We start from the raw sequence: 24393 nt of genomic DNA, 5'->3' as shown, positions 1-24393 counted from the left end.
TTTTTTTTTTTTTGCCGGCAGCCCTGGTTGTCTCGGCATGATAAAGTCAAAATATGAACAGCGTTTATTTATTTTGATTTTTTTAAAAACAATATAAAGTTTTTAATGAGTAACTTGTGGCGCTCATTGTAATATAACTAAACTCACCAAAACAAAACACTATGGGGTTTGCGTTAATTTCTGTAGAGAAAAGCCGAGAGCGTCTATCTATTTGTAATTTCAACTGCAAATATAATTTTGGAATTACAAAATCATTATCGGTAAAAAAAAATAAAAAATACTTCTCAAAACAAACTTCAATTTGTTTATATTCACCATGTGTGTAAATTACGTTATTTAAAACACGATTTAAAAATACATAAAAACACATTATTATTATTATTATTATTATTATTATTATTATTATTATTATTATTATGTCGTTTTTTACTAGTTTTTGATAGTGGAGGCTTACCTTTTTTTAACCGACAAGGAAAGCTCTGAGATACTGTGAGTACATAAATAAAACACATTGAAATTTTTTATAGATTAATAATTTGGTTTCTAATATAAAGAAATACGGAGACACATCTCCCGCGCGAAACACCTGAACCTGAAAACCGTTAAATTTCAAGACCGTTAAATTTCAAAATTCAAATTTCCAGCCCGTGCCAGCCAGCGCGTCCCAGCGGCTGTTAGCTTTTGGCGGGAAAGTGGGAAGAAGTTGGGCGTTTGAAAGAAAAAAAATAAACGATGTTTTTATATAAATATATTTTAATTTTATTAGAGATTTAGAGGTTTGAACTTGTTATTATTCTTTTTTTTGTGTGGTATTTTCCCCCTATGTGTTAATCAAATCTAATATTTAAAACATTCCCCGCTTTGTGTTTATCGTACATTTAGTTATTTAGTTTGTGTATTTAGTTATTGTTTGTAGACTGAACCTGTCTTGTCTTTCAGGTATATTTTATTTTAATACATTTTGAGACGCAGTTTAGTAAAACAATGTGATTTTTTTCATTCAAACTTGTAACTAGGAAAATGTTTTAATTGTTTTTTTTATCTGTTTTTCTTTTGTGACTTTTGCCTAAATAAGAGGTAAAACTAAATCTGCCTTTTATTTTAGGCATAGTGCGAGACAAACTGTTGAAAAATTGTGCAGAAAAATATTCATATAGATAGATTTTCTCGTTTTTTTTTTTTTTTCTTTTTTACTACTTTTTGGTAGTGGAGGCTTAGTACTTTCTTTTAAATTTATAATTAAACAGTAGTGTGGTTTTAATTCGGATTATGTGCTTGTTTATTTGATTTTAGTCTCGGTTTTGCTAGGCATGGATTGGTTTCACTGTAACAGCTGTGTTAAGACAGAGGGAGCCGACTTTTGCGTGTCCAGTTGCGGCCACATTGCCTGTGAAAACTGCGTGAGTCAAGGTGAAAAAAACAACAAACAAACAAACAAACAAACAAACAAACAAACAAGCACCGTGTCTCATTATACAGCCCTGATACTAAACTCGCCATAGCCTGGTCTCTTTTTTAGATCGATAACAAACTTGTAGTGTTTTTTAGATTGTTAGAAATAGTAAATCAATCAATCAATAATAAAAATATATTAAATGCACAACGACAAACGTTTCGACTGTGAAAGTTGTTTTTTTTTTTTTCAATGCCTTCAAACGTGACCAGCTTCGAAACGTTAGTCGATAAAATGTTATGTTATATATATATATATATATATATATATATATATATATATATATATTATATCATGTCATACATTGTTTTATTAATAATTATTATTAGTCGTCCCAAGTCTCTGCAAACTATGGGGGTTAACACCCTTATTATTATTATTATTATTATTATTATTATTAGGTGTAAAGGGGGAGAGAAAGAGAGTGAAGAGAAAGAGGGAGAGAAAGAGAGAGAGAAAGTCTATTTACAGCAACACACACGTCTGGAGAACGTTTAAGGACAATGACTCTGTTACATTCAACTTTGAGAGGTCGGGAAAAAGTAAAAACCCCATTATATATATATATATATATATATATATATATATATATATATATATATATATATATATATATATACAAACACTATGTATTCCCTTCAGAAAGATATGTACAACATATCAAAACACTGGGCTCTTTGAGGTAAATTATACTTTTATAGATGTGCACACTGATAAATCCTCTCCTGATCACTCGTTGAAAGGTTTTCTAGGCTTTTTTCCAGAGAAAAAACGACTAGAGACCCGCGCTTGACGTCTTTTTTGATGATATGGGACTGGAAAGGGAAGATTGTAATGCCGGACCTGGTCCGACACAGGACCTCAAAGGGTTAAAGAGTCTTGTGTCTCCTTTGTATTCCTCCCCAGCTGAAGCCTCAGGAACAGATGTATTTCAGGAACCCCATAGAAGTGGCCCGGAATCATTTTGAACAAATTGCACAGGTAGGGCTCCCTGAATCACGATCAAACAAACCATGAAAATGTTTCTAATCAAGTCTTGAGGCAACAAAAGTTATCACCTTGTGATATAAAATATCACATTACAGCTTATCATGATACACATAAGAGCAGTTATGAAAATGCAACAAGATGAAATTCAAGTTGGAGCAAAATGAAATAATACAGTAAATCATAAGTAAGAGCGGGTTCGGCTAAGGGGAGTTAAAACTTAAAAAAATAAACGCGAGTAAGGTTGGCTATGAAAGTAAAATCAAATACAAGATATAGAAGGTGAGGCAAATCTTTTAGCCGTAGCTGTGCAGGTATGAGAAAGGAACCCTGGGTCAGTAAAGAGGTTACCGGATTGACGCTGGCGTCTCTCGCCCGCAGGTGTCCGTGTTCCAGAAGAAGCAGATGGCGCGTGTCCTGGCTTTTTACAAGTACAAATCCTCGGAGTTGGAGATCAAGCTGCAGGAGGAGAGCAAGCTCAGCAAACAGCGGGAGAGGTGCAGGGCAGCGGGATGGTGTCTTCAGTGTCAATTCAATGACGAACGTTTCTTTGAAGACACCGACAAAGACTTCTAGCCCTTAAATTTGCCACTGAATTTATTATATTTCTTTTACTATTAAAAAAATAAATCAATCTCAGAAACAATACATAAGTACAGAAAGGGTGTTAGGGTAACGATGTCAGGTTGTCATGAATATATACAAGACATGAATATATTAATACTGTTTTAATAACAGCTGCATTCACCTTGGCTCTCATAGTTTACACAGCTGATATAACCTACCGCTCCCTCTCTCTCTCTCTCCCTCTCTCTCCCCCTCTCTCTGTCTCTCTCTCCCTGTCCCTCTCCCTTTCCCTCTTTCGCTCTCCCTCTGTCTCTCCCTCTCTGTATTGCAGTGAACTGGCTGAGCTGAGGAAGGAGAATTCAGAGCTCAAGAATCTCCTGTCACATGTCAAGGTACGAACCCGCTGGGTTAAATGAAGAAACACTGAAGGAAAACGGGCGGCACAGTGGCATGGTGGTTAGCACTGCTGCCTCACAGCGCCAGGGTCGCCCCAGTGACGAAAGCTAAGGTCGGGCTGCTCCCCCAGACAGACACACTCTATCTACTTTTGACGACCCATGAGGTCAAAGGAGGGTGTCAGGTTTTCTGTACGACAAGTCCACTAACCAGTTAGATTTAACGGGAGGATGGGTCCGTCACAGGACACAGGCCCCACTCTACAGTGCCAGAGGTCCCACATCAGTCCGGGCGGAACGATGCACCACACGCGGTGACCAGCCTTGCGCTGTGTGTGTGGTGCCCTGCAATGGACTGGCATCCCATCCAGGGTGTAGTCCCGCCTTGTGCCCTGTGATGGACTGGCATCCTGTCCAGGGTGTAGTCCCGCCTTGTGCCCTGTGATGGACTGGCATCCTGTCCAGGGTGCAGTCCCACCTTGCACCCCTGTGTCTGCCAGGTTAGGCTCCAGCTCACCGCAACCCTGTAAAGGATTAAGCAGTTAATGCCAATGGATGAAAGAAAACAAACTTTAAAAAAAGTGATTAGTTTGTAGCTTCTTTTAGTATTTCTTAAAATGTGTACATTAAAAACAGTAAGAAATAATACACTGATGGCTGTAGAGTACAGTTTGCACTCTTCATAATAAAGTTTTTATCTTTCTCTATCCCCCCCTCTTTCTCTTTCCAGTTGTCTCAGAGTCCTCTACAACAAAACAGGTAAGACTGCTTTTAAAACGAAACCAAAAAAAAACAAACGTGACCATCTTTTTAATAAACTGTTGTGGAAAGAAGAATAAATATATTTGATAAAGCAATTGGAAAGAATCAGTGATCATTTTCATGTTAATCTTCATCAGTCTAATATTACCAGTAACTTATTTAAAAAAAAAAAAATTAAAAAAATCTATACAGTGTGGGTTGCAATAAAAATCTTTTAAAATCCCTTGATAAAAAAAAAAAAAACTGATTTTTTTTTTTTTCAAAACAGCAAATTTCTTATATACAGTAAAACCTGAAATGTGTAAAAAAAAATTAAAAAATAAATAATAATCATTTTTATCTGGAAAGGGGGAGCCAGCACACATTAAAACTGGATTTTAATTCGATTTTAGTTTTTTTGTTGTTGTTGTTTCATACAGGGGCAATCGGATATCGAGGCCAGTAGCCATTACGTCTCCTACACTAGGTAAAAAATAAACGCTTTGATTTGCAGTAACAAGTATTTCAAGAAAGTTCTGCGCAAATTTTGATTTGATTGATTGATTGATTGATTGATTGGGTTACTGATTACATTTTGTTTTGATGTCCTGGTGATTGTGTTATTTTGCACTTTTCTTATATATTGACTAACACTCCAACGTTCTTTCATATTCTCTCTTAGTAAGCCCTAGAAGAAGCAGCTGTCAAGTCAGGTAAAAGCTGAAACATACATTTTAGAGTTTTTACATACATTTGAGAAGGGCTCGGGTTATTCTCTTCTCTGTGCTTTGAGAAGGGGGCTGGTTCATTATCTTCACTGTGCTTTGAGAAGGGGGCTGGTTCATTATCTTCACTGTGCTTTGAGAAGGGGGCTGGTTCATTATCTTCACTGTGCTTTGAGAAGGGGGCTGGTTCATTATCTTCACTGTGCTTTGAGAAGGGGGCTGGTTCATTATCTTCTCTGTGCTTTGAGAAGGGGGCTGGTTCATTATCTTCGCTGTGCTTTGAGAAGGGGGCTGGTTCGTTATCTTCACTGTGCTTTGAGAAGGGGGCTGGTTCATTCTCTTCTCTGTGCTTTGAGAAGGGGGCTGGTTCATTATCTTCACTGTGCTTTGAGAAGGGGGCTGGTTCATTATCCTCTCTGCTTTACTACACTGTGCTGTGCTTTTACCAGGAGATAGTAAACTTTAAGAAGGCCTTTAACTTCTTCGGACGAGACGCAAATCAAACGAGGTCCTATTGGAAGAGACTCTGCAGCAGCAGCAGTTGTTGATGATGCAGAGTTCACCCTCCTAGTCTCTGCAAGTTGCTTTGGGTAAAAGCATCTGCTGAATGACTCATTTAATAATAATAATAATAATAATAATAATACAATAATAACTATAAACAAAATATTATATTTAGCAGACGTCTTTATCCTAGGCGACCCACACAGGTGTTGCAGGGCAGCGCAGGGTTACAATGCAAGCTTCATATTGAAACACAGTGTCGTTTACAGTAGGTGTGTCTTTGTGTGTCTCTCTCACTCTGTCTGTGTGTCTGTTTGTCTGTCTGTCTCAGCCGCTCAGACTCGATGGAATCACTGGAGCAGTACAGAGGAAACAGATCTGGAGGTGCCATCGTGAGTAGCATTTGTTTCATGATGAAATTAATAAAACGATGCCACTAAAATATTACAGATGTCAACATATTGAATTCCACCCCCTCTATATAGAATGAACTCTCTCAGCTTCATAGAGTCCAGTGAAAGCTGCTGAATAATGTTCCCTTGTTAACATATTGAATTGCACCCCCTCTATATAGAATGAACTCCCTCAGCTTCATAGAGTCCAGTGAAAGCTGCTGAATAATGTTCCCTTGTTAACATATTGAATTGCACCCCCTCTATATAGAATGAACTCCCTCAGCTTCATAGAGTCCAGTGAAAGCTGCTGAATAATGTTCCCTTGTTAACATATTGAATTGCACCCCCTCTATATAGAATGAACTCCCTCAGCTTCATAGAGTCCAGTGAAAGCTGCTGAATAATGTTCCCTTGTTAACATATTGAATTACACCCCCTCTATATAGAATGAACTCCCTCAGCTTCATAGAGTCCAGTGAAAGCTGCTGAATAATGTTCCCTTGTTAACATATTGAATTGCACCCCCTCTATATAGAATGAACTCCCTCAGCTTCATAGAGTCCAGTGAAAGCTGCTGAATAATGTTAATGTGACAATTCAAAATCTAACATGAAATATTTAGTGTGCTGCGATTAAGGCTTCCGGTATAGACTTTTTTTTTTTTTTTCATTTTGTAGTTTTCTTTTGATTACATCATGATGTTAAATGAAAAAAAAAAGATCTAAAATAATGTTAACAGTCTCAATCCTAAACTCCCCTTTCCTCTCTCCTCAGACCCCGGGGAGTGTCAGCACCATGTCAGGCAGAAGCACACCGCAGGACCCAAATTTCAGTGAGCGATTCAACCCCCCAACCCTCCTTCCATTCGCTCTCCCTCTCCACTCCATTCTTTTGCCTTCCCCCACTTCTCTCTCCTCCTCCCTTTCCCTTAGAGACCCAGAACTGCAGTCTGCAATTTTAAGTTGCTGTTCTATAGCTGTACAAAATTATATTGCAAAAAGTCGACCAGAAGCCATAATCCCAGCACATTAAGAATTTCACGTTAGATTTCGAAATGTCACGTTAACATTATTCAGCAGCTTTCACTGGACTCTATGAAGCTGAGGGAGTTCATTCTATATAGAGGGGGTGCAATTCAATATGTTAACAAGGGAACTATTCAGCAGCTTTCACTGGACTCTATGAAGCTGAGGTGAGTTCATTCTATATAGAGGGGGTGCAATTCAATATGTTAACAAGGGAACATTATTCAGCAGCTTTCACTGGACTCTATGAAGCTGAGGGAGTTCATTCTATATAGAGGGGGTGCAATTCAATATGTTAACAAGGGAACATTATTCAGCAGCTTTCACTGGACTCTAGGGAGTTCATTCTATATAGAGGGGGTGCAATTCAATATGTTAACAAGGGAACATTATTCAGCAGCTTTCACTGGACTCTATGAAGCTGAGGGAGTTCATTCTATATAGAGGGGGTGCAATTCAATATGTTAACAAGGGAACATTATTCAGCAGCTTTCACTGGACTCTATGAAGCTGAGGGAGTTCATTCTATATAGAGGGGGTGCAATTCAATATGTTAACAAGGGAACATTATTCAGCAGCTTTCACTGGACTCTATGAAGCTGAGGGAGTTCATTCTATATAGAGGGGGTGCAATTCAATATGTTAACAAGGGAACATTATTCAGCAGCTTTCACTGGACTCTATGAAGCTGAGGGAGTTCATTCTATATAGAGGGGGTGCAATTCAATATGTTAACAAGGGAACATTATTCAGCAGCTTTCACTGGACTCTATGAAGCTGAGGGAGTTCATTCTATATAGAGGGGGTGCAATTCAATATGTTAACAAGGGAACATTATTCAGCAGCTTTCACTGGACTCTATGAAGCTGAGTGAGTTCATTCTATATAGAGGGGGTGCAATTCAATATGTTAACAAGGGAACATTATTCAGCAGCTTTCACTGGACTCTATGAAGCTGAGGGAGTTCATTCTATATAGAGGGGGTGCAATTCAATATGTTAACAAGGGAACATTATTCAGCAGCTTTCACTGGACTCTATGAAGCTGAGGGAGTTCATTCTATATAGAGGGGGTGCAATTCAATATGTTAACAAGGGAACATTATTCAGCAGCTTTCACTGGACTCTATGAAGCTGAGGGAGTTCATTCTATATAGAGGGGGTGCAATTCAATATGTTAACAAGGGAACATTATTCAGCAGCTTTCACTGGACTCTATGAAGCTGAGGGAGTTCATTCTATATAGAGGGGGTGCAATTCAATATGTTAACAAGGGAACATTATTCAGCAGCTTTCACTGGACTCTATGAAGCTGAGGGAGTTCATTCTATATAGAGGGGGTGCAATTCAATATGTTAACAAGGGAACATTATTCAGCAGCTTTCACTGGACTCTATGAAGCTGAGGGAGTTCATTCTATATAGAGGGGGTGCAATTCAATATGATAACAAGGGAACATTATTCAGCAGCTTTCACTGGACTCTATGAAGCTGAGGGAGTTCATTCTATATAGAGGGGGTGCAATTCAATATGTTAACAAGGGAACATTATTCAGCAGCTTTCACTGGACTCTATGAAGCTGAGGGAGTTCATTCTATATAGAGGGGGTGCAATTCAATATGTTAACAAGGGAACATTATTCAGCAGCTTTCACTGGACTCTATGAAGCTGAGGGAGTTCATTCTATATAGAGGGGGTGCAATTCAATATGTTAACAAGGGAACATTATTCTGCAGCTTTCACTGGACTCTATGAAGCTGAGGGAGTTCATTCTATATAGAGGGGGTGCAATTCAATATGTTAACAAGGGAACATTATTCAGCAGCTTTCACTGGACTCTATGAAGCTGAGGGAGTTCATTCTATATAGGGAGGGGGATGCAAACGTTCTGGTCGAAGCGGTATGTACGTTTAACTCAGAACTCTCCCGAGGTGAAACTATGAGAAGAACTAAGCAGGTTTTTTTATTCCCCCCCCCCCCCTGCAGGAACTCCCACCAGTGTCTCTGGAGGAGTGCTGGCCGGCAGGTACACTGTGTGCACTGAGCACTGTGTGTCTGTTTCGCTGTTGCTCTGTCTCTGTGTCTGTATTTGTCAGTCTGTCTTAGCGTGTAGGTTCTAATTGTGAAAGCTACGAATTCAACTTTCCTCCTCGTGTCCCCTCTCCCCACCTCCCTGCCTCTTCAACTCCCTCCACTGTCCCTCCTATTGGCCTCCCTCTCTCCATCAATCAATATTTTATTTATGTAGCGCCTTTCATACAAAAAGTGTATAAAAACATTACACAGGACAAAACAGAGGAACATCTAACCCCCCCCCCCCCCCCCCCCCCCCCCCCCCTATCTCTCTCTCTCTCTTCTCAGAACCCCCAGCAGTTTGTCCCGGACCCCTCGCCTGCTCCAGTTCCAGTTCAGTTCTGGTTCCAGCCTCCAGTCGCTCCCTTCCCCCAACCCTCGAATATTCACAGGTAATTGTCCCAGGACCTCAATCATTGAAATGCCTGAAAATACAGACAGACAGGGGAAGAAACAAGACCCTTCTAATATATATCTCTCTCTCACACACACATTACACAGAGGAAGGCATTCGCAGAAACGATGGTTCTGCTGCTAGACTTTTAGTTTCTTTTTTTCTGATTAACCCTTAGCGGGCCGTTTATTCGGTGCTTGTCAAGCGCATCGGGTCCAATTTATTTTCACATGCTCTGTTTAAAAAAATTTTTTTCAGAGTAAAACAGGTTTTAAAAGGCACTGATCACTCGTTTTGTCACCAAACTCCTCAATAATGTGATCTAAGTCATTATTTTATTACTGTAACATCTCAAACAGCTCTGCAACTGTCTGTGATATTCTTTGAGCGCTGGATGCAGAAGCAGCTCTCTCCTTTGTTTGTGTCTGTTATTCTGTAGTGGATGGGGCTATCAGATGCGCCCCCTTTTCTTTTCGGCTTCTATCGGTCTCACTCGGCCAATGAAAGGTTTTCTCGGCTTTTACGTTCTGGATGGGTAAGATCCACTCAACACACACTGTCTGTCTGTCTGTCTGACAGGAGATGAACTGCCTCTTCTGTTTTTCTGTAGGTCAGCCAGGTCAAAGCAGTGGTCAAGCTCGAACACCTCAGCTGGTAATTCACAGATTCACTCATTTATCAAGCTGGAATGCATGCTCTGTTTATTTTTTAAATATTCTGGGGATGGGAATCGGACTCCTATTGCACAGTAGTGTCACCCAGTCCAGATTTTACTACCAGCTTGATCAGCCCCCCAGTGTGTCTAGGTAACAAGCTCAGGTGTGTCTTGTTATTAAACTCCTAGTGAAAGCTGGACTGGATCACACTGCTGTGCAGCGGGAGTCTGATTCGCAGCCCTGTATTCATACTATATATGTATATTTTTAAATGCATATTTTTCCTTTTCTCCAGTTATCTTACACACAGTCGTCTTTGAATCAGAACAGAGAAAGGTGAGTTGTTCTAACATATAAAAGAGCTCGGATATAAACAGATTTCGCTTTAAATCAGACAAGAGAATTATACAGCTCTGGTCAAAGTATTTGCATCACCAAGTCTTAGGTTCTGTTTTTTTACCACAGGCGTTTCTAGCCAGACTTGAGTTACACACAAGCCTGATGAGAGCCAGAGAAAGACATCCGAGAGAGACAGAGAGAGAGAAAGAGGAGATGCATACATCTGGCAGAGCAGCAGCTGGAACTGAAGAGCAGAAAACGATATTTGTACAATGGGGCACAAAACTGATTATTCAGACTAGGATGTCTACAGAAACCAGACGAGAGCAGCTGGTGTCAATCGGGCTGATTTCACCCTTCAGAGCGAATTAAGAAGCAGCTGCTCGGGTTTGTGTGGGTCGCTGTTCTCCGCAGAGTCTGAAGAAAAAGCAGCGATCGTCACAAACCCGAGCAGCTGCTTCTTAATTCACTATGAAGGCTGAAATCAGCCCGATTGACGCCATCCGCTCTTTAGAGACAAAGATGTCAGTCGAAAATTTTATTAACAGCAGCAGTAACTGTCTGTTGGCGTTCTGTAATAAACACAATGAAAAATTGAGAGACTATAATCCCTTCTTGGTGTCCGTGTTAGTTTACCACATTCTGAAGTTTAGTTAAAGCTACTGTGTCCCAAAATAATGGCCATTTTAACAAAGCTGCTCTTAATAAAAAAAAAAAAAAAAAAAAAAAAACAAAAAAAACACAAACATTTTGATTTCAAACCAGTTTTAAATGGTCTCTAGCAGCAGCAGCACCCTGTAGCCAGGATTACTACAATGGAAATAAACCACAAACGAAATAACTTTTTAAAAACACAAGATTTATTGAAAACAGCCTGGTGTCATCAAATCAACTTGTAACCCCAAACTCCTGTTCGTAATTACAAAAAAATATATATATATATATACCTAAAATAATAACAGCATTATTATAATAATAATAATAATAATAATAATAATAATAATAATAATACTACAAAAGTAAACTGTCATTGATCGCTTAAGCAAAACAAATCAGCAATTTTAAATTTAGAAGGGAGGGCTAAGCTAGGGCTATAGAATTTACTGGTGCCAGTGTCCCTGTCTGCTCGATCCTGTGCGATTCTTCAGCAGGAATTTCAAAACCACGCTAGAGAAGTTAAACAAAAAAAAAAAAGTTCCCGGCTTCCTGGTATGGCATCACTTGGCGGCAAAAATCGGGTCAGGCGACCTACTTCCTGCACAGGAAGTGATAAGACACAGGAAGTAAAAGTAAAGACTTCCTTTTATTTTTTAATTTTATTTTAATATATGCCTTTTTGGACCAGAGTTCTAATTGTAAAATTATGCAAATCTGTAAATTAAATCACCAGTAACTGATCGATTCCAGCTACGCATAGATTTGTAATTTCAGAACTTTACTCTCGTGTTTCCGATCGCCCCGTTATTTGTTTTTTTAAAAAGAAAAAAATGAAAAAAATCAGAAAGTGCTCCACCGTGCCTGTGTGTTTGTACCTGCGATTATAATTGCCGAGTTACTCATAAGAAGCATGTTCACGAGGGCAGCTGTTCACATTACGTTTTTAGCAACACTAACTATAATTGGGTTTACTGCAGCATAATTGGAACTAATTAAAAATGAAATAAAACAGAACTGGAATTTTAGCAAACGATTCCGCTGTAATTGTCAATAACATCTTAATAATATATGTTATTATTATTACACTTGGGCCAAAACGGAGCCTCAGACGGGGGGGGGGTGGTCGCACCACTATACGTTGCTTGTGCAGATTTGAAGAGGTTTAAAAAGATGTATCCCCCCCCATTTGAGCGTTATATAATAAATCATTTATGATCATTATTTCTGAATTCTCCCAACTAACCCCAAAATGTATAAAATGACCCTCCCTCCTCCTCCCTCACCCCTCCCCATCGCTAATATCCACTTCCACCTCCGCCATGCCCTCCTGCCGGCACACAAACCACTCCCTCACTTGCTGGCAGTTCATCCTCGACTCCATACACAACGCGCCCAAATCCTTCTCCTGCAGGAACCCTGTGCTGCCGAAATACCTTTCCAGGGGGCGCATGTCGACGTTCGAACCCGGGACCGACCCCTCGTCCCTGGCTCCGTGCCAGGCTCCCGGCTCTCGCTCTCGCTCCCTCTTCCTCTTCGCCCTGCTGTTGCTGGGGGAAGCTGGGAAGAGGGGAGAGGTTTGTTGCTTCTGCAGGAGATCAGAAGCGATGTCCGAGCCGAGCCCCGACCCCCTCACCCACCTCAGGTGCCCGTTTTTGACCGCGTAGCGAGTGTCTCCGAACCACTGGATAATGTCCGACCGCGGCAGCCCGCTCTCCTCCGTCAGGCGGGCGTAGTCAGAGTTCTGGGGCCACTGGCAGCGCAGGAAAAAGGCCTTGAGAATGGACAGCTGCTCTTTGGTCTTTCGCAGGCGACCGTTGGGCGTCAGAAGGGAGGGGCCCAGGGGGGAGGGGCCAGAGGAGAAGGGGGCGGGCTTGCTCTTCTTGGGGTTAGCCTGGGACCCGCCATTGCGGTGGTGAGGCGGGGTCCGTAGAGTCGTCCCGCCGTCCGGGTTCCCTTCGGCAAGAAGTCTCTCTCTTGCGCCTACTCCCCCGTCCTCCGTGCGGTCTTCCGCTTTCCCGGAATTCTTGAATCCGTGCGCCACCGCCTCGAGGCTGCGGTTCAGGACAGGCTCGAAGGAGGGGCGGCTGGGATCTGGGGTGCTGAGACTGGGGTTCCCTCCAGATGCCCGGGAGTTGTTGTTCACCAGATGGGTTTCGGGCTTCTTGTAGCTGCCCGGGGTAGCGGAGGAGGAGGCAGAGGAATCCGCCACTCCGTTCGCGCAGCCGGCGCGAGGGTCGAGATTCGAGCAGTTTGTCCCGCGGTCGTTTCTCTCTACCTCCTCTAAGTCGACACCTCCCCCCTCCTCCTCCTCCTCCTCCTCCTCCACCTCCCTGCCCCTCCCCTGCCCCAGCTTCAGCCTCGTCTCCTCAATCTCTTCAGAAGACCAGCTGATTCCATACCTGATCCTCTGAACCATCAGCCAGACCTTCACCTTGTCCAGGGGCAGCCCCGAGGCCCTGCACAGCTGCTTGATCTCTGCGGCCGACGGGTAAGGGAAGCGGCTGAACGCCTCGACCAGCCTTTCGTCCGAATCCAGCTCGCTGGTCTGGTCAGACTGGGTCCACACCAGCTTCAGCCCCTCCGAGACCAGGGGCAGGCAGACAACCGAGTTTCTGTTGGGGCTGAAGTTGACCGAAGACGATGGGTTCCTGTGGCCCTGCTGCGAACTCGTAGCTTGTCCCCGACAGACCTCCTGGGGAGTCAGTGGCCCTCGCTTCCGTTTCCCTGCGTCGCAGTCTTTGGCGCCCCCCTCCGTTTCCGTCCCGGGCCCGGGGGGAAAGATTTCTCCGTTGCGCGGCTCCGAGACGGGGGTCCCGCTGGCAGAAAGAGGGAGTCTTTCCATGATGAAGACAGGGTGCGCCTTGTGCAGGTGCTCGCTGAAGCGGGACAGGCCCAGCGTCTCGTAGCCACAGATCTGGCAGTGGTAGCCGCGTTCCGACTTGACAGAGGAGGCCCTCGTAAGGGAGTCTGCTTCCTCCGAACACGACTGGGGAAAGAAAGCCCCACATTCAGTGGACATTTTTTATTTAAAATAAATAAAAAAAAAAAAACATGTCAAAATGAAACAACTAAAAAATATAAAAAAAGATAGCAGGAGAGAGCATCAGGGGGGGGAGGTGAGGGGGTGGGGAGGGAGGCAGTCCGCAGGGTGGTCGCTGACAACGATGAAAGCTTTGATTTTCTTGTAAAACTACAAAAAAAAATTGGAGGGTGAGGGGGTGTGGGAGGATACTGTGAATTGTAGTTTTCTCCCTTTGCTTTCCTTGTAGAGCTGAAGAAGTGGGGGGCACTGGTATTTGTAGTTTGTTGTAGTTTTTCTGGGTTTGTCAAGTTGCTGCGCCGGCAAGCCGGGCTCCGACCTGGAGATTCAACCTCCCAGCTCTAGTGGGCGCTGCAGGGTCCTGTCCTCCCTGCTCTAGGGGGCGCTGCAGCGTCCTGTCCTCCCTGCACCGGGACTGTGGACTCAGCAACCACTGAGAGAGAAAGAGAGCGAGAGAGAGAGAGAGAGAGGGACTCAGACAGGCTATTCAGGCACTTGGTTAGATTACAGGCAAGTGAAAACATGCATTTATTTATTTATTTCTAAAGGGTTAAAATAAAAAAAAAAGTTATAAAAAAACCTGGGCGGACGTCAGAGGAAGTCGGTCGAAAAAAACTAAGAGAAATGCGGCTGGCGGCACAGCGCCGGAAAACGAAGTCTTGAGAGAACTCTTGAGAGTTTATTTTGTTATTTTAGTTTTAAAAAGTACAATATGAAACCTCTTTCTGAACAAAACAGGCTTCTGGACCCCAGCTAGTGTCGAGAAGGTTCGCTTTAAAAAGCAAAAAAACAAGAACATTGTCAGTTATTATTATTAAACAAATTACTACAAAAAAATACTCTATCTGAACAAGGCCGTAGCCAGCTGTAAACCACCCTGAGACACCGGGCCCCACAAAATGCATTTCTTCCCTCGTCGTGCCCACGTATTAACCCCCAAAAAAAATCCTTATTTCGTCATTATCCCAGCCGCCACACCCCGATTAAATTAAGGTTTCATGACGGAACGAATTTCTGGGGTGCTGAAAGCCATTTAACAAAACTAACCCATGTATGATGGAAGCCATGCAATGCCAAGGGGGTGCAGCTGCACCCCCCAGCACCCCCTAGTTCCAGCGCCCTTGCCACAAACCCTAAACTCCAGCTTCGCTAGCTGGGACGACGGGCACCGGTTTTACTGCAGACAGTGGAGCGGAGAGTTGAGCGTGTGGAGCAGAGTTCATCCGGGCTGCCAGTTCTGCAAGAAGCCTCACAGAAAATCTGGAGCTGCTTCCAACTGGAACGCTACACCCTCCTCCGGTCTGGTCAACCTGCAGAGTGGGATTTTATAAACTGAAATACCTCTCGATGTCTGGATAACGGCATCGCTGTTGAAACTCAAGTTTGACGGACGAGAGTTTTGTATTTGTTTTGAAAGCTGGATTTACAAATCCACAACGGGTTTATTTTTAAGACTCCCTCTTATGCTGTTCAGAATTTAGGTGCATCTGTTGTGTTTTGGGGTCATATTGACCCGATGCAATTTCAAACCAATTTAAAATTGATTAAAATGTTTTTATTTGCAAAGGTTTGACTCTTTTCTGCTCTTTTAGTCCAGGAGCTGTGATAAAACTGACTGCCAGCCTGGGAGCTCCTCATTCTGGAGTGTCTTTACCAGTGAGATGCTGTTGCAATGCTGACAGAGAAAATGAGGCTCTGCCTTGTAGATTATATATTGTTTGTTTTGTTTATGAATATCTCCAGACAGGTGCATCCATTTCCAGAGATAACAACAGAGATATAATAATAATAAAATAACAAATTGAAGAAGTTTGTTGTATTCCTGCACACAAATCTGCATAGATAAAGACCAGGGGGTCACAGTGACCCCAAACATCTTATTTGTACACAAGACCTGTTCTAAAAAAGATAAACATCTCAAAGGTTCTGTTTCCTGTGTACAAGTTCACGACCCCAAATTAGGAAATGTCATCAAATATTATACAGAAAATGAAAAGAAAAATAGTATTTAAGCTGATTGCAAACTAGAGTCGGGTCAAATAGACCGGAAACCTAATAGGAGGGGTTTTAAACGAGTGAAAATAAAATGCCAACTCTCAAGAATGACGTGTAGTAATTATTATTATTATTATTATTATTATTATATTATTATTATTATTATTATTACGTCTGTCTGAGGAAAACCCGAATCTGGCTCAGGTCACAGGATAGAAAGACAGTAAATAAAATAAACAAATAGGGGCGGTTGTTGTTTGTTTGTTGTTGTAACTGGCAGCTGGAGTTTGTGTTTTTTTTGGTTCCAAAATAAAGGTGACGTCACGTGATGAAAGATTTTTTTTAACCAAACCTTTCGAACCCGACAGTGATAATATTAATACAAAACCGAGATAACTTAGAAAACACGTAAACAAACAAACAAACAAACAAACAAACACGCACGCACGTTTGTTGATACAGAACTTATTTGCCCGCAGCCATGTTCACAAATCGTAGTAAAAGCAGGACTATTTAAAATCAATTAAATCAATACTACTATAATAATAATAATAATAATAATAATAATAATAATAATAATAATACAAAAAAAAATATAGTATACACGTTTAAAAAATGCTGAATGCAAACGTTTCAAGACTATTCACAATATTAAATGGCGGAACATTGTGACGTTGCTGTTGTTAAGATTATTACATTATTATTAGTAGTAGTAGTAGTAGTTTTTAATACGTACGTTAATTTACATTACAGACAGAAAATAAAATTTAAAAATTTAAACCCCAAACCCTCTCTCTCCCCCCCCGGCGCGGTTTCCCTAACAACGCGCCTCCGCTCGCTTTCCCGTGTCGTTTCAGATCCCTTACCTCGGTATCCGCTGGTTTTCCGCCCCTCGTCCTGCGTTGTTTTATTTTCGGGGTGGGGGGGGGTCCCCTCCTCGGTTTGGGGGGGTTTTATGTATTTTTCGGGATGGAGGGGGGTCGTTTGTTGTTCCTTTTTTTGTTTTGTGAAAAATTTCCTTGTCGGGATGCGGGCCTCCGGCTGGTGGGCGTGTCGCTGCGACTCTGGGGGAGGGGTTTCGATTGGGGGCGGGGTTTGGGAGCTCCCGTCGGCTTGTATTGGAAAGGGGCGTGGTGTGTAAACCGTTGCGTTGTTAAGGGCGGGGTTAGGGGATGTGTGGCGAATCCCGCAGGTTAAGCCCTTGGCGCCATCTTGGTAAGGTCTCGGATACAGCGTGTAATAATTCCCAGTGTGGCTTCCCCCCTCCCCCCGGTACCGGCGCTTCCTTTTTTATATTTACATCGGGACTGAACGAAAGCTGCGCCTGCGTGTTGAAGTGAAAAAAAAAGCACTTTGTTTTCTCAACGTCCCCTGCTCCCTTTCACAGCTGCGCTTGCGCATTCATGAGACAAAGACTTCATTTCCCAGCGTGCCCCTCTCCCTTTCACAGCTGCGCTTGCGCATTCAAGAGACAAAGACTTCATTTCCCAGCGTGCCCCTCTCCCTTTCACAGCTGCGCTTGCACATTCAAGAGACAAAGACTTCATTTCCCAGCGTGCCCCTCTCCCTTTCACAGCTGCGCTTGCACATTCAAGAGACAAAGACTTCATTTCCCAGCGTGCCCCTCTCCCTTTCACAGCTGCGCTTGCGCATTCAAGAGACAAAGACTTCATTTCCCAGCGTGCCCCTCTCCCTTTCACAGCTGCGCTTGCACATTCAAGAGACAAAGACTTCATTTCCCAGCGTGCCCCTCTCCCTTTCACAGCTGCGCTTGCGCATTCATGAGACAAAGACTTCATTTCCCAGCGTGCCCCTCTCCTTTTCTCTGTGCCGGTTCGGCTCGGTTCGTTTCTAAGGTGTTTTTTTTAATTAGCGACGCGCTTTTGGACGCGCAACACAATAAGATCCGGACCAATAAAACCGTGCCGGCGCTTTCTAACTGACATCTTATCCGCTATTCTTTAAATAAATAAATACACACTTACATAGCAGCTGCGTGTTTTACACGGCTCCCAATAGATTTCACCCGAGATTTCATTCAAGAAACAACGAGACGGAACAGGAAAACCGTTCTGGGAGGTTTCGTTTGTTGTTGCTTTTTTTAAATTTTTTTTTAGTTTTGTTTTTTTTTTAAGACCGGTGACTCTTTCGCTGCCATCTTGGGAAGGGCAAACCTGTCCGGGCGAAATCTACCTAGCAACGAAAACAGCGCGGTCGCCCTCCTCGGATTCTCATTGGCCAGCACGTCCCTTTCCTTATTATTCATTGGCCAGCACCGTCCAGCGGACAGCCTTCTATCCGCTGCTGAACCAGCCCTCTCATTGGCTGTTCACGATGTGTAGCCCCGCCTCCGCTCAGCGCTGATTGGGCGTCAGGTTAGGTTGATATTTCGCCTTTTAATGTTTTTCCACACAAACAAAAACACACACACAGAATTTCTAATCCAGTTTAAAATATATATTTATTTGTAACATTTCACAAAACTACAGGAATTGTGAAGTTTAGTTTCAGTAACGCTGATGAAGGCACTAGAGCCCCAAACTAGAGCGCCAGACGCCCGCGGTCAATCAAACATAAAAGCAGTAAACAAAAACATATGTGAATTTCGATGTTGGTATGCGGGTTTTTTGTATATACTTTACAGAAATTAACCCTAACTATAATATATAAAACTACGACATCTGAAACTCAGCGATGAATATGTCTAAATTATCATGCTCTATATTCTATGATGTAAATGCAATATATAGATAGAGCTTAAAATTTTTTTTATAGCGAAATGATATATTCATATATTATATATATATATCTATATATATATATATATATGATATAATGGCAGTTTGTAATATACCTATAGTAAAACGCAAGTTACATAATTTAAAAAAATGCATTCCTCACTTTACTTAAGAACGCTAATTCACTGCAATATTAGTGACTCCCAACCGTCACACATTATCAGTGAACATGTTTCCTTCAGTGGGTGTCCTTATTGCTTCAAATGAACTATTTTCTCTGAACAGTAAAGTGCCTTCTTGTCCCACCCCCTTTTCTTTCCTTAGCCAGTCGGCTGCTGCCTCCCCGGTTGACTGACATGCTTCGCAAGAGGGTAGGGAAACCAGTGCAAGTAGAGAAACACACAGACACGGGGGAGGGGAGGGGGGGGGGCTGCTTAGGAGATTCCGTAGAGGTTAAGGGTCACCTCCCCCAGCGGCGACTGGCTGGCCAGGTCTTGGAGGAGGGCCACAGACTCTCGGAATGATGTCACTTCCTCCAGCTGCTGTCGAGCCCTCGGTAGCTCCACCTACAGGAAATTACATCACATCACATAAATTAACAAACCACACAGACACACGACTATACCCTAAAGACAGACAGACAGACAGTGGCACACACACACTCGCTCTCTCTCCTCTCTCTCTCTCTCTCTCTCTCACCTGTACTGTGATGAGTTTGTCAGTCACAGGGTCGTTGTCAGGGAATTCTTCTCCAAAGCAGAGGGTCACTTTGAACTGGGGCGGCTGCCCCCCCGACACGCGGTACACCTCCAGGTCTGCCACACACGAGCAATGAGAGCCGTTAAAATAATGAGCGACTGCTGCCAACCGTCACACATTATCAGTGACCATTCGCTGCACACAGCTCTCAACCGTCACACATTGCGAGGGACAATCACAATATCACTCACGCTCTACAACCTGCAGAGGAGACAAATAGTCTACAAACGCCGACATCCACACGTATCTATCTGTGTATCTAGCGTTCTCATCTAGTGCTATCTGTCGTGTACATTCTCTCTCTCTCTCTCTCTCCTCTCTCTCTCTCTCTCTCTCTCTCTCTCCCTCTCCCTCCCCCTCTCTCCCGGACTCACTGCGGCTGAACTGCTTCGAGTCGAACAGCTGCACCAGCGTCTCCTGCCTGTCCAGTTTGTTTGGCCGGTCGTGGTGTGGTGCCCCGGGTCCGCTCCAGAACACCCGGCCCTGGCACAACCTCTGAATGAAGAGCCCCTGGGGTCGGCTGGCCAGCAGGACGCCTCGCTCCAGGAAGGGGAGGAGCCTGGACAGAGCCTGGCTCCTGACCGGGTCCGAGAGGCTGGCCGCCGAGGGAAACCACACCTTCTCCACGGAGGAGGCGGGGCTGGGGGCGTGGCCTCTGGCTGGGAGGCGTGACGCAATCCTCACATCCTTTCCCATGATCCTCCTCTGGGACACTTCCAGACCGGAGTAGAAAACGGTGATGAGCATCGATGGGAGAGCTGAGAGGGAGAGGGAGGGAGGAGGAGGAGGGAGAAGGAGAGAAGAGAGGGAGAGAGGAAGGAGAGAGGAGAGGAGAGAGGAGGAGAGAGGGAGAGGGAGAGGGAGGGAGGAGGAGGAGAGGAGAAGAGAGAGGGAGAGAGAGGAGGAGAGGGGAGAGGGAGAGAGAGGAGAGGAAGGAGAGAGGAGGAGGGAGGAGAGAGAGAGGGAGAGGGGGAGAGAGAGGGAGAGGGAGAGAGAAGGAGAGAGAGAGGGAGAGAGAGGAGAGGAGAGAGGAGAGAGAGAAAGACGGAATGCAGACCTCCTGAAAGCTCCCGAAGATGGCGGGAACCCTAGGAAGTGTGGGAACATCAGCAGCGAGTTCTAAGGGAGGGGGGGTAGAGACAGACAGGATGTATTAGGTGATAGGGGAGCACTCACGGGTAAGTGGGGGGGGGGGGAGAGGTGCATTGTACATCCCTCAATGAGAGAGGAGAGGGAGAGAGGGAGGGAGGAGGAGGGGAGAGTTAGGGTAAGAGGGAGAGAGACAGATAAAGGAGGGATGGAGGGAGAGAGGAGGGTGTTTTAGTGTCACACATTGTAAGTGAAGATTACTAAAGAATACTGTCTCTCATTATTATTATTATTATATGTGTCTGAAAGCACACACAGCCTCCCCTCGTGCTACCACAAGTCTCCCCTCGGATTGGAGTCACACTGTCTGTTCCTCGCTACCCTCCCTCTCACCGGTCCCACAGCAATCACAGTGGGAGCAAATTCACTTCAGTAGCTTATGAGAGAAACCGAGAGAGATATATAATGATATTTATAATGTGAGAGACAACTCAAGCGAAACGGACTATCAGAGAAACAGATGAGAGAGACAGAGAGTCAGACACAGACACACAGAGAGACAGACAGATACACAGACACACAGTCAGACAGACACCACAGACAAGACAGACAGACAGACAGACCAGACAGACAGACAGACAGACATCCATAGGAACTCACGCGAGTACTGCTGTGTTGTTTCCCTGACTGGCTCCACCTGCTGGAGGAGGGGGGAATTACATGGTTACCGGGAACCCGGTGGGGGCGGACTCCTCTCTGACGGGTTTCCCTGGGCCAATCTCAGCACAGTCTGTCTAGAATAGGACAGAATATTCACAACAACACACACACACACACAGACAGACAGACACTCTCTCTTCAGTGGGGGGGAAGGGTATGGGCCTCATGGGGACCCAAAAGCCGTGGACTGACCGATGTTGAAGGGGGGAGCCTCCCGGCGAGGCTGCACCAATCGCGTAGTACGGATCTCTCTCATCTCTCTCTCTCTCTCTCTCACGCTCTCAGAGAACAATTGTCACATTACCCGAGAGTGATGGCTGTCGACCTAGTAAGACAGAAGCCAATGGAGATCTTCCTTTTCGGTGAATGCGTCTGCGTGGATCGGTAGAAAGGCCGGTGAGGACTCCTCCGTCTTTCCTCATCCTCCTCCTCCTCCTCCTCCTCACTCCAGTCTGCGACTCGCTCTTCACTCTCCTCCTCTTCATCCCCCTCTCTCTCTCTCTCCCTCTGGAGTCCCGGTGCACTGACAACAGGAAGCAAAACAAACGAAAAAAAATACAGTGAAAAAATAAACAGAGACAGTCCTGTAAACAAGTGCTGGTAACCGTGATGACAAACATAGCATCCTAGTTCATATTGGAGTCTAGCAGTGTTATTATTATACACGACATCCTAGTTCATATTGGAGTCTAGAAGTGTTATTATTATACACGGCATCCTAGTTCATTCTAGCAGTGTTATTATTCTAGCAGTGTTATTATTATACACGGCATCCTAGTTCATATTGTATTCTAGCAGTGTTATTATTATACACGGCATCCTAGTTCATATTGTATTCTAGCAGCGTTATTATTATACACGGCATCCTAGTTCATATTGTATTCTAGCAGCGTTATTATTATACACGGAATCCCAGTTCATATTGGATTCTAGCAACGTTATTATTATACACGGCATCCTATTTCATATTGTATTCTAGCAGTGTTATTATTATACACAGCATCCTAGTTCATATTAGATTCTAGCAGTGTTATTATTATACACAGAATCCTAGTTCATATTGGAGTCTAGCAGTGTTATTATTATACACGGCATCCTAGTTCATATTGTATTCTAGCAGTGTTATTATTATACACGGCATCCTAGTTCATATTGGATTCTAGCAGTGTTATTATTATACACGGCATCCTAGTTCATATTGGATTCTAGCAGTGTTATTATTATACACGGCATCCTAGTTCATATTGAATTCTAGCAGTGTTATTATTATACACAGCATCCTAGTTCATATTGGATTCTAGCAGTGTTATTATTATACACGGCATCCTAGTTCATATTGTATTCTAGCAGTGTTATTATTATACACAGCATCCTAGTTCATACTGTATTCTAGCAGTGTTATTATTATACACGGCATCCTAGTTCATATTGTATTCTAGCAGTGTTATTATTATACACGGCATCCTAGTTCATATTGTATTCTAGCAGTGTTATTATTATACACAGCATCCTAGTTCATATTGTATTCTAGCAGTGTTATTATTATACACGGCATCCTAGTTCATATTGGATTCTAGCAGTGTTATTATTATACACAGCATCCTAGTTCATATTGTATTCTAGCAGTGTTATTATTATACACGGCATCCTAGTTCATATTGAGATTCTAGCAGTGTTATTATTATACACGGCATCCTAGTTCATATTGGATTCTAGCAGTGTTATTATTATACACAGCATCCTAGTTCATATTGGATTCTAGCAGTGTTATTATTATACACGGCATCCTAGTTCATATTGGATTCTAGCAGCGTTATTATTATACACGGCATCCCAGTTCATATTGGATTCTAGCAGTGTTATTATTATACACGGCATCCTAGTTCATATTGGATTCTAGCAGTGTTATTATTATACACGGCATCCTAGTTCATATTGTATTCTAGCAGTGTTATTATTATACACGGCATCCTAGTTCATATTGTATTCTAGCAGTGTTATTATTATACACGGCATCCTAGTTCATTGGATTCTAGCAGTGTTATATAATACACGGCATCCTAGTTCATATTGGATTCTAGCAGTGTTATTATTATACACAGCATCCTAGTTCATATTGTATTCTAGCAGTGTTATTATTATACACGGCATCCTAGTTCATATTGGATTCTAGCAGTGTTATTATTATACACAGCATCCTAGTTCATATTGTATTCTAGCAGTGTTATTATTTGCACTTGCTGTAAACTACACTGTGTTTCAATATGAAGCTTGCATTGTAACCCTGCGCTGCCCTGCAACACCTGTGTGAGTCGCCTGGGATAAAGGCGTCTGCCAAATAAATAACAATAATAATAATAACAATAATAATAATACATAATAATAAATAATAATAATAATAGTAGTTTCATTCTGCCCCCGTGTCTTTACCTGCCCCTGTGTTGTTGCCCTGTTCTGACAGTGGCACAATCCGATACACTTTGTAAGGTTCGGAGATGTCCAGCTGGGATCGTCCCGGGACCTCCTCGAATTCTGAGCTCTTGTTCAAGGCGCAGCGCAGGCGAGTCTTCCAGGTGGGGGGGTCTTCCTTGTCCCCCGCCCTCAGCTTCCCCTTGAAGACCGCCCAGGCCTGCCAACGAGGGGTTAAACACGACTTAGCACCCAGATCCAACCCCCCATCGAAACACACAGCTCCCAACCGTCACAGATTATCAGTTTAGTTTCAGTAACGCTGATGAAGGCACTAGAGCCCAAACTAGAGCTGCTCTGCTGGACTCAGTTTAGTTTCAGTAACGCTGATGAAGGCACTAGAGCCCCAAACTAGAGCTGCTCTGCTGGACTCAGTTTAGTTTCAGTAACGCTGATGAAGGCACTAGAGCCCAAACTAGAGCTGCTCTGCTGGACTCAGTTTAGTTTCAGTAACGCTGATGAAGGCACTAGAGCCCCAAACTAGAGCTGCTCTGCTTTACTCGGTTTAGTTTCAGTAACGCTGATGAAGGCACCTTGAAGATGGCCGCGTCCTCGTCGGATCTGAAGTCCTGTTTTCCCGCATGTTTCCATGGGATTCTGAACATGGTTCTGTCCGGGTCGTCCCAGACCAGCCCGGGGTACTGCTCGCTCAGCAGCTGATCCATAATCCACT

At 43.4% G+C, this 24393-nt stretch overlaps 3 protein-coding genes across 8 annotated transcripts in view; 1 reads left to right on the top strand and 2 right to left on the bottom strand.

Moving 5' to 3' along the window:
• Positions 1 to 2187: 2187 nt before the first annotated feature.
• Positions 2188 to 10614, top strand: LOC121306869 (RING finger protein 212B-like). 6 transcript variants are annotated; one of them, XM_041238848.1, is made up of 13 exons: positions 2188 to 2434; positions 2822 to 2937; positions 3339 to 3399; positions 4133 to 4161; positions 4584 to 4630; positions 4826 to 4856; positions 5704 to 5764; positions 6542 to 6599; positions 8778 to 8817; positions 9153 to 9256; positions 9869 to 9912; positions 10210 to 10250; positions 10360 to 10614. In XM_041238848.1, exons 1-13 carry the CDS (start codon positions 2378 to 2380, stop codon positions 10397 to 10399), a joined length of 729 nt encoding a protein of 242 aa, XP_041094782.1. In that variant the 5' UTR covers positions 2188 to 2377; the 3' UTR covers positions 10400 to 10614. The 6 variants fall into 6 exon arrangements, with proteins under 6 accessions (XP_041094782.1, XP_041094783.1, XP_041094780.1 ...); XM_041238849.1 differs by having other exon boundaries at positions 4557 to 4630; positions 10380 to 10614; XM_041238846.1 differs by having other exon boundaries at positions 4557 to 4630.
• A 1434-nt stretch (positions 10615 to 12048) lies between these two features.
• Positions 12049 to 13951, bottom strand: LOC121306826 (homeobox and leucine zipper protein Homez-like). Its single transcript, XM_041238756.1, has one exon. It carries the CDS (start codon positions 13927 to 13929, stop codon positions 12190 to 12192), a length of 1740 nt encoding a protein of 579 aa, XP_041094690.1. The 5' UTR covers positions 13930 to 13951; the 3' UTR covers positions 12049 to 12189.
• Positions 13952 to 18824: 4873 nt separating this feature from the next.
• Positions 18825 to 24393, bottom strand: part of LOC121306821 (interferon regulatory factor 8-like) — a 5632-nt gene continuing 63 nt past the window's right edge. Inside the window, exons 1-7 of the mRNA XM_041238749.1 lie at positions 24254 to 24393; positions 23682 to 23880; positions 21698 to 21774; positions 21260 to 21325; positions 19817 to 20234; positions 19383 to 19498; positions 18825 to 19249 (exon numbers count right to left, since the gene is read on the bottom strand). The exon at positions 24254 to 24393 is cut by the window's right edge and continues 63 nt beyond it. Of these exons, the coding sequence (XP_041094683.1) occupies positions 19118 to 19249; positions 19383 to 19498; positions 19817 to 20234; positions 21260 to 21325; positions 21698 to 21774; positions 23682 to 23880; positions 24254 to 24393 (1148 nt within the window). The 3' untranslated portion in view covers positions 18825 to 19117. The remainder of the gene's footprint in view (positions 19250 to 19382; positions 19499 to 19816; positions 20235 to 21259; positions 21326 to 21697; positions 21775 to 23681; positions 23881 to 24253) is intronic.

This window comes from Polyodon spathula, chromosome 50 (genome assembly GCF_017654505.1).
Source record: "Polyodon spathula isolate WHYD16114869_AA chromosome 50, ASM1765450v1, whole genome shotgun sequence".
Lineage (NCBI taxonomy): Eukaryota > Metazoa > Chordata > Actinopteri > Acipenseriformes > Polyodontidae > Polyodon > Polyodon spathula.
This window is presented reverse-complemented; position numbering and strand designations above follow the sequence as displayed.

What these genes read in the sequence shown, in the direction of transcription:
- LOC121306869 (XM_041238846.1), top strand. Translation starts at nt 2,378, where the DNA reads ATGTATTTCAGGAACCCCATAGAAGTGGCCCGGAATCATTTTGAACAA. An exon ending in ACAGATCTGGAGGTGCCATC is followed by an intron (nt 5,765 to 6,541) that starts GTGAGTAGCATT and finishes CTCTCTCCTCAG; the next exon opens with ACCCCGGGGAGTGTCAGCAC. An exon ending in ACCGCAGGACCCAAATTTCA is followed by an intron (nt 6,600 to 8,777) that starts GTGAGCGATTCA and finishes CCCCCCCTGCAG; the next exon opens with GAACTCCCACCAGTGTCTCT.
- LOC121306826 (XM_041238756.1), bottom strand. Translation starts at nt 13,929, where the DNA reads ATGTCCACTGAATGTGGGGCTTTCTTTCCCCAGTCGTGTTCGGAGGAA.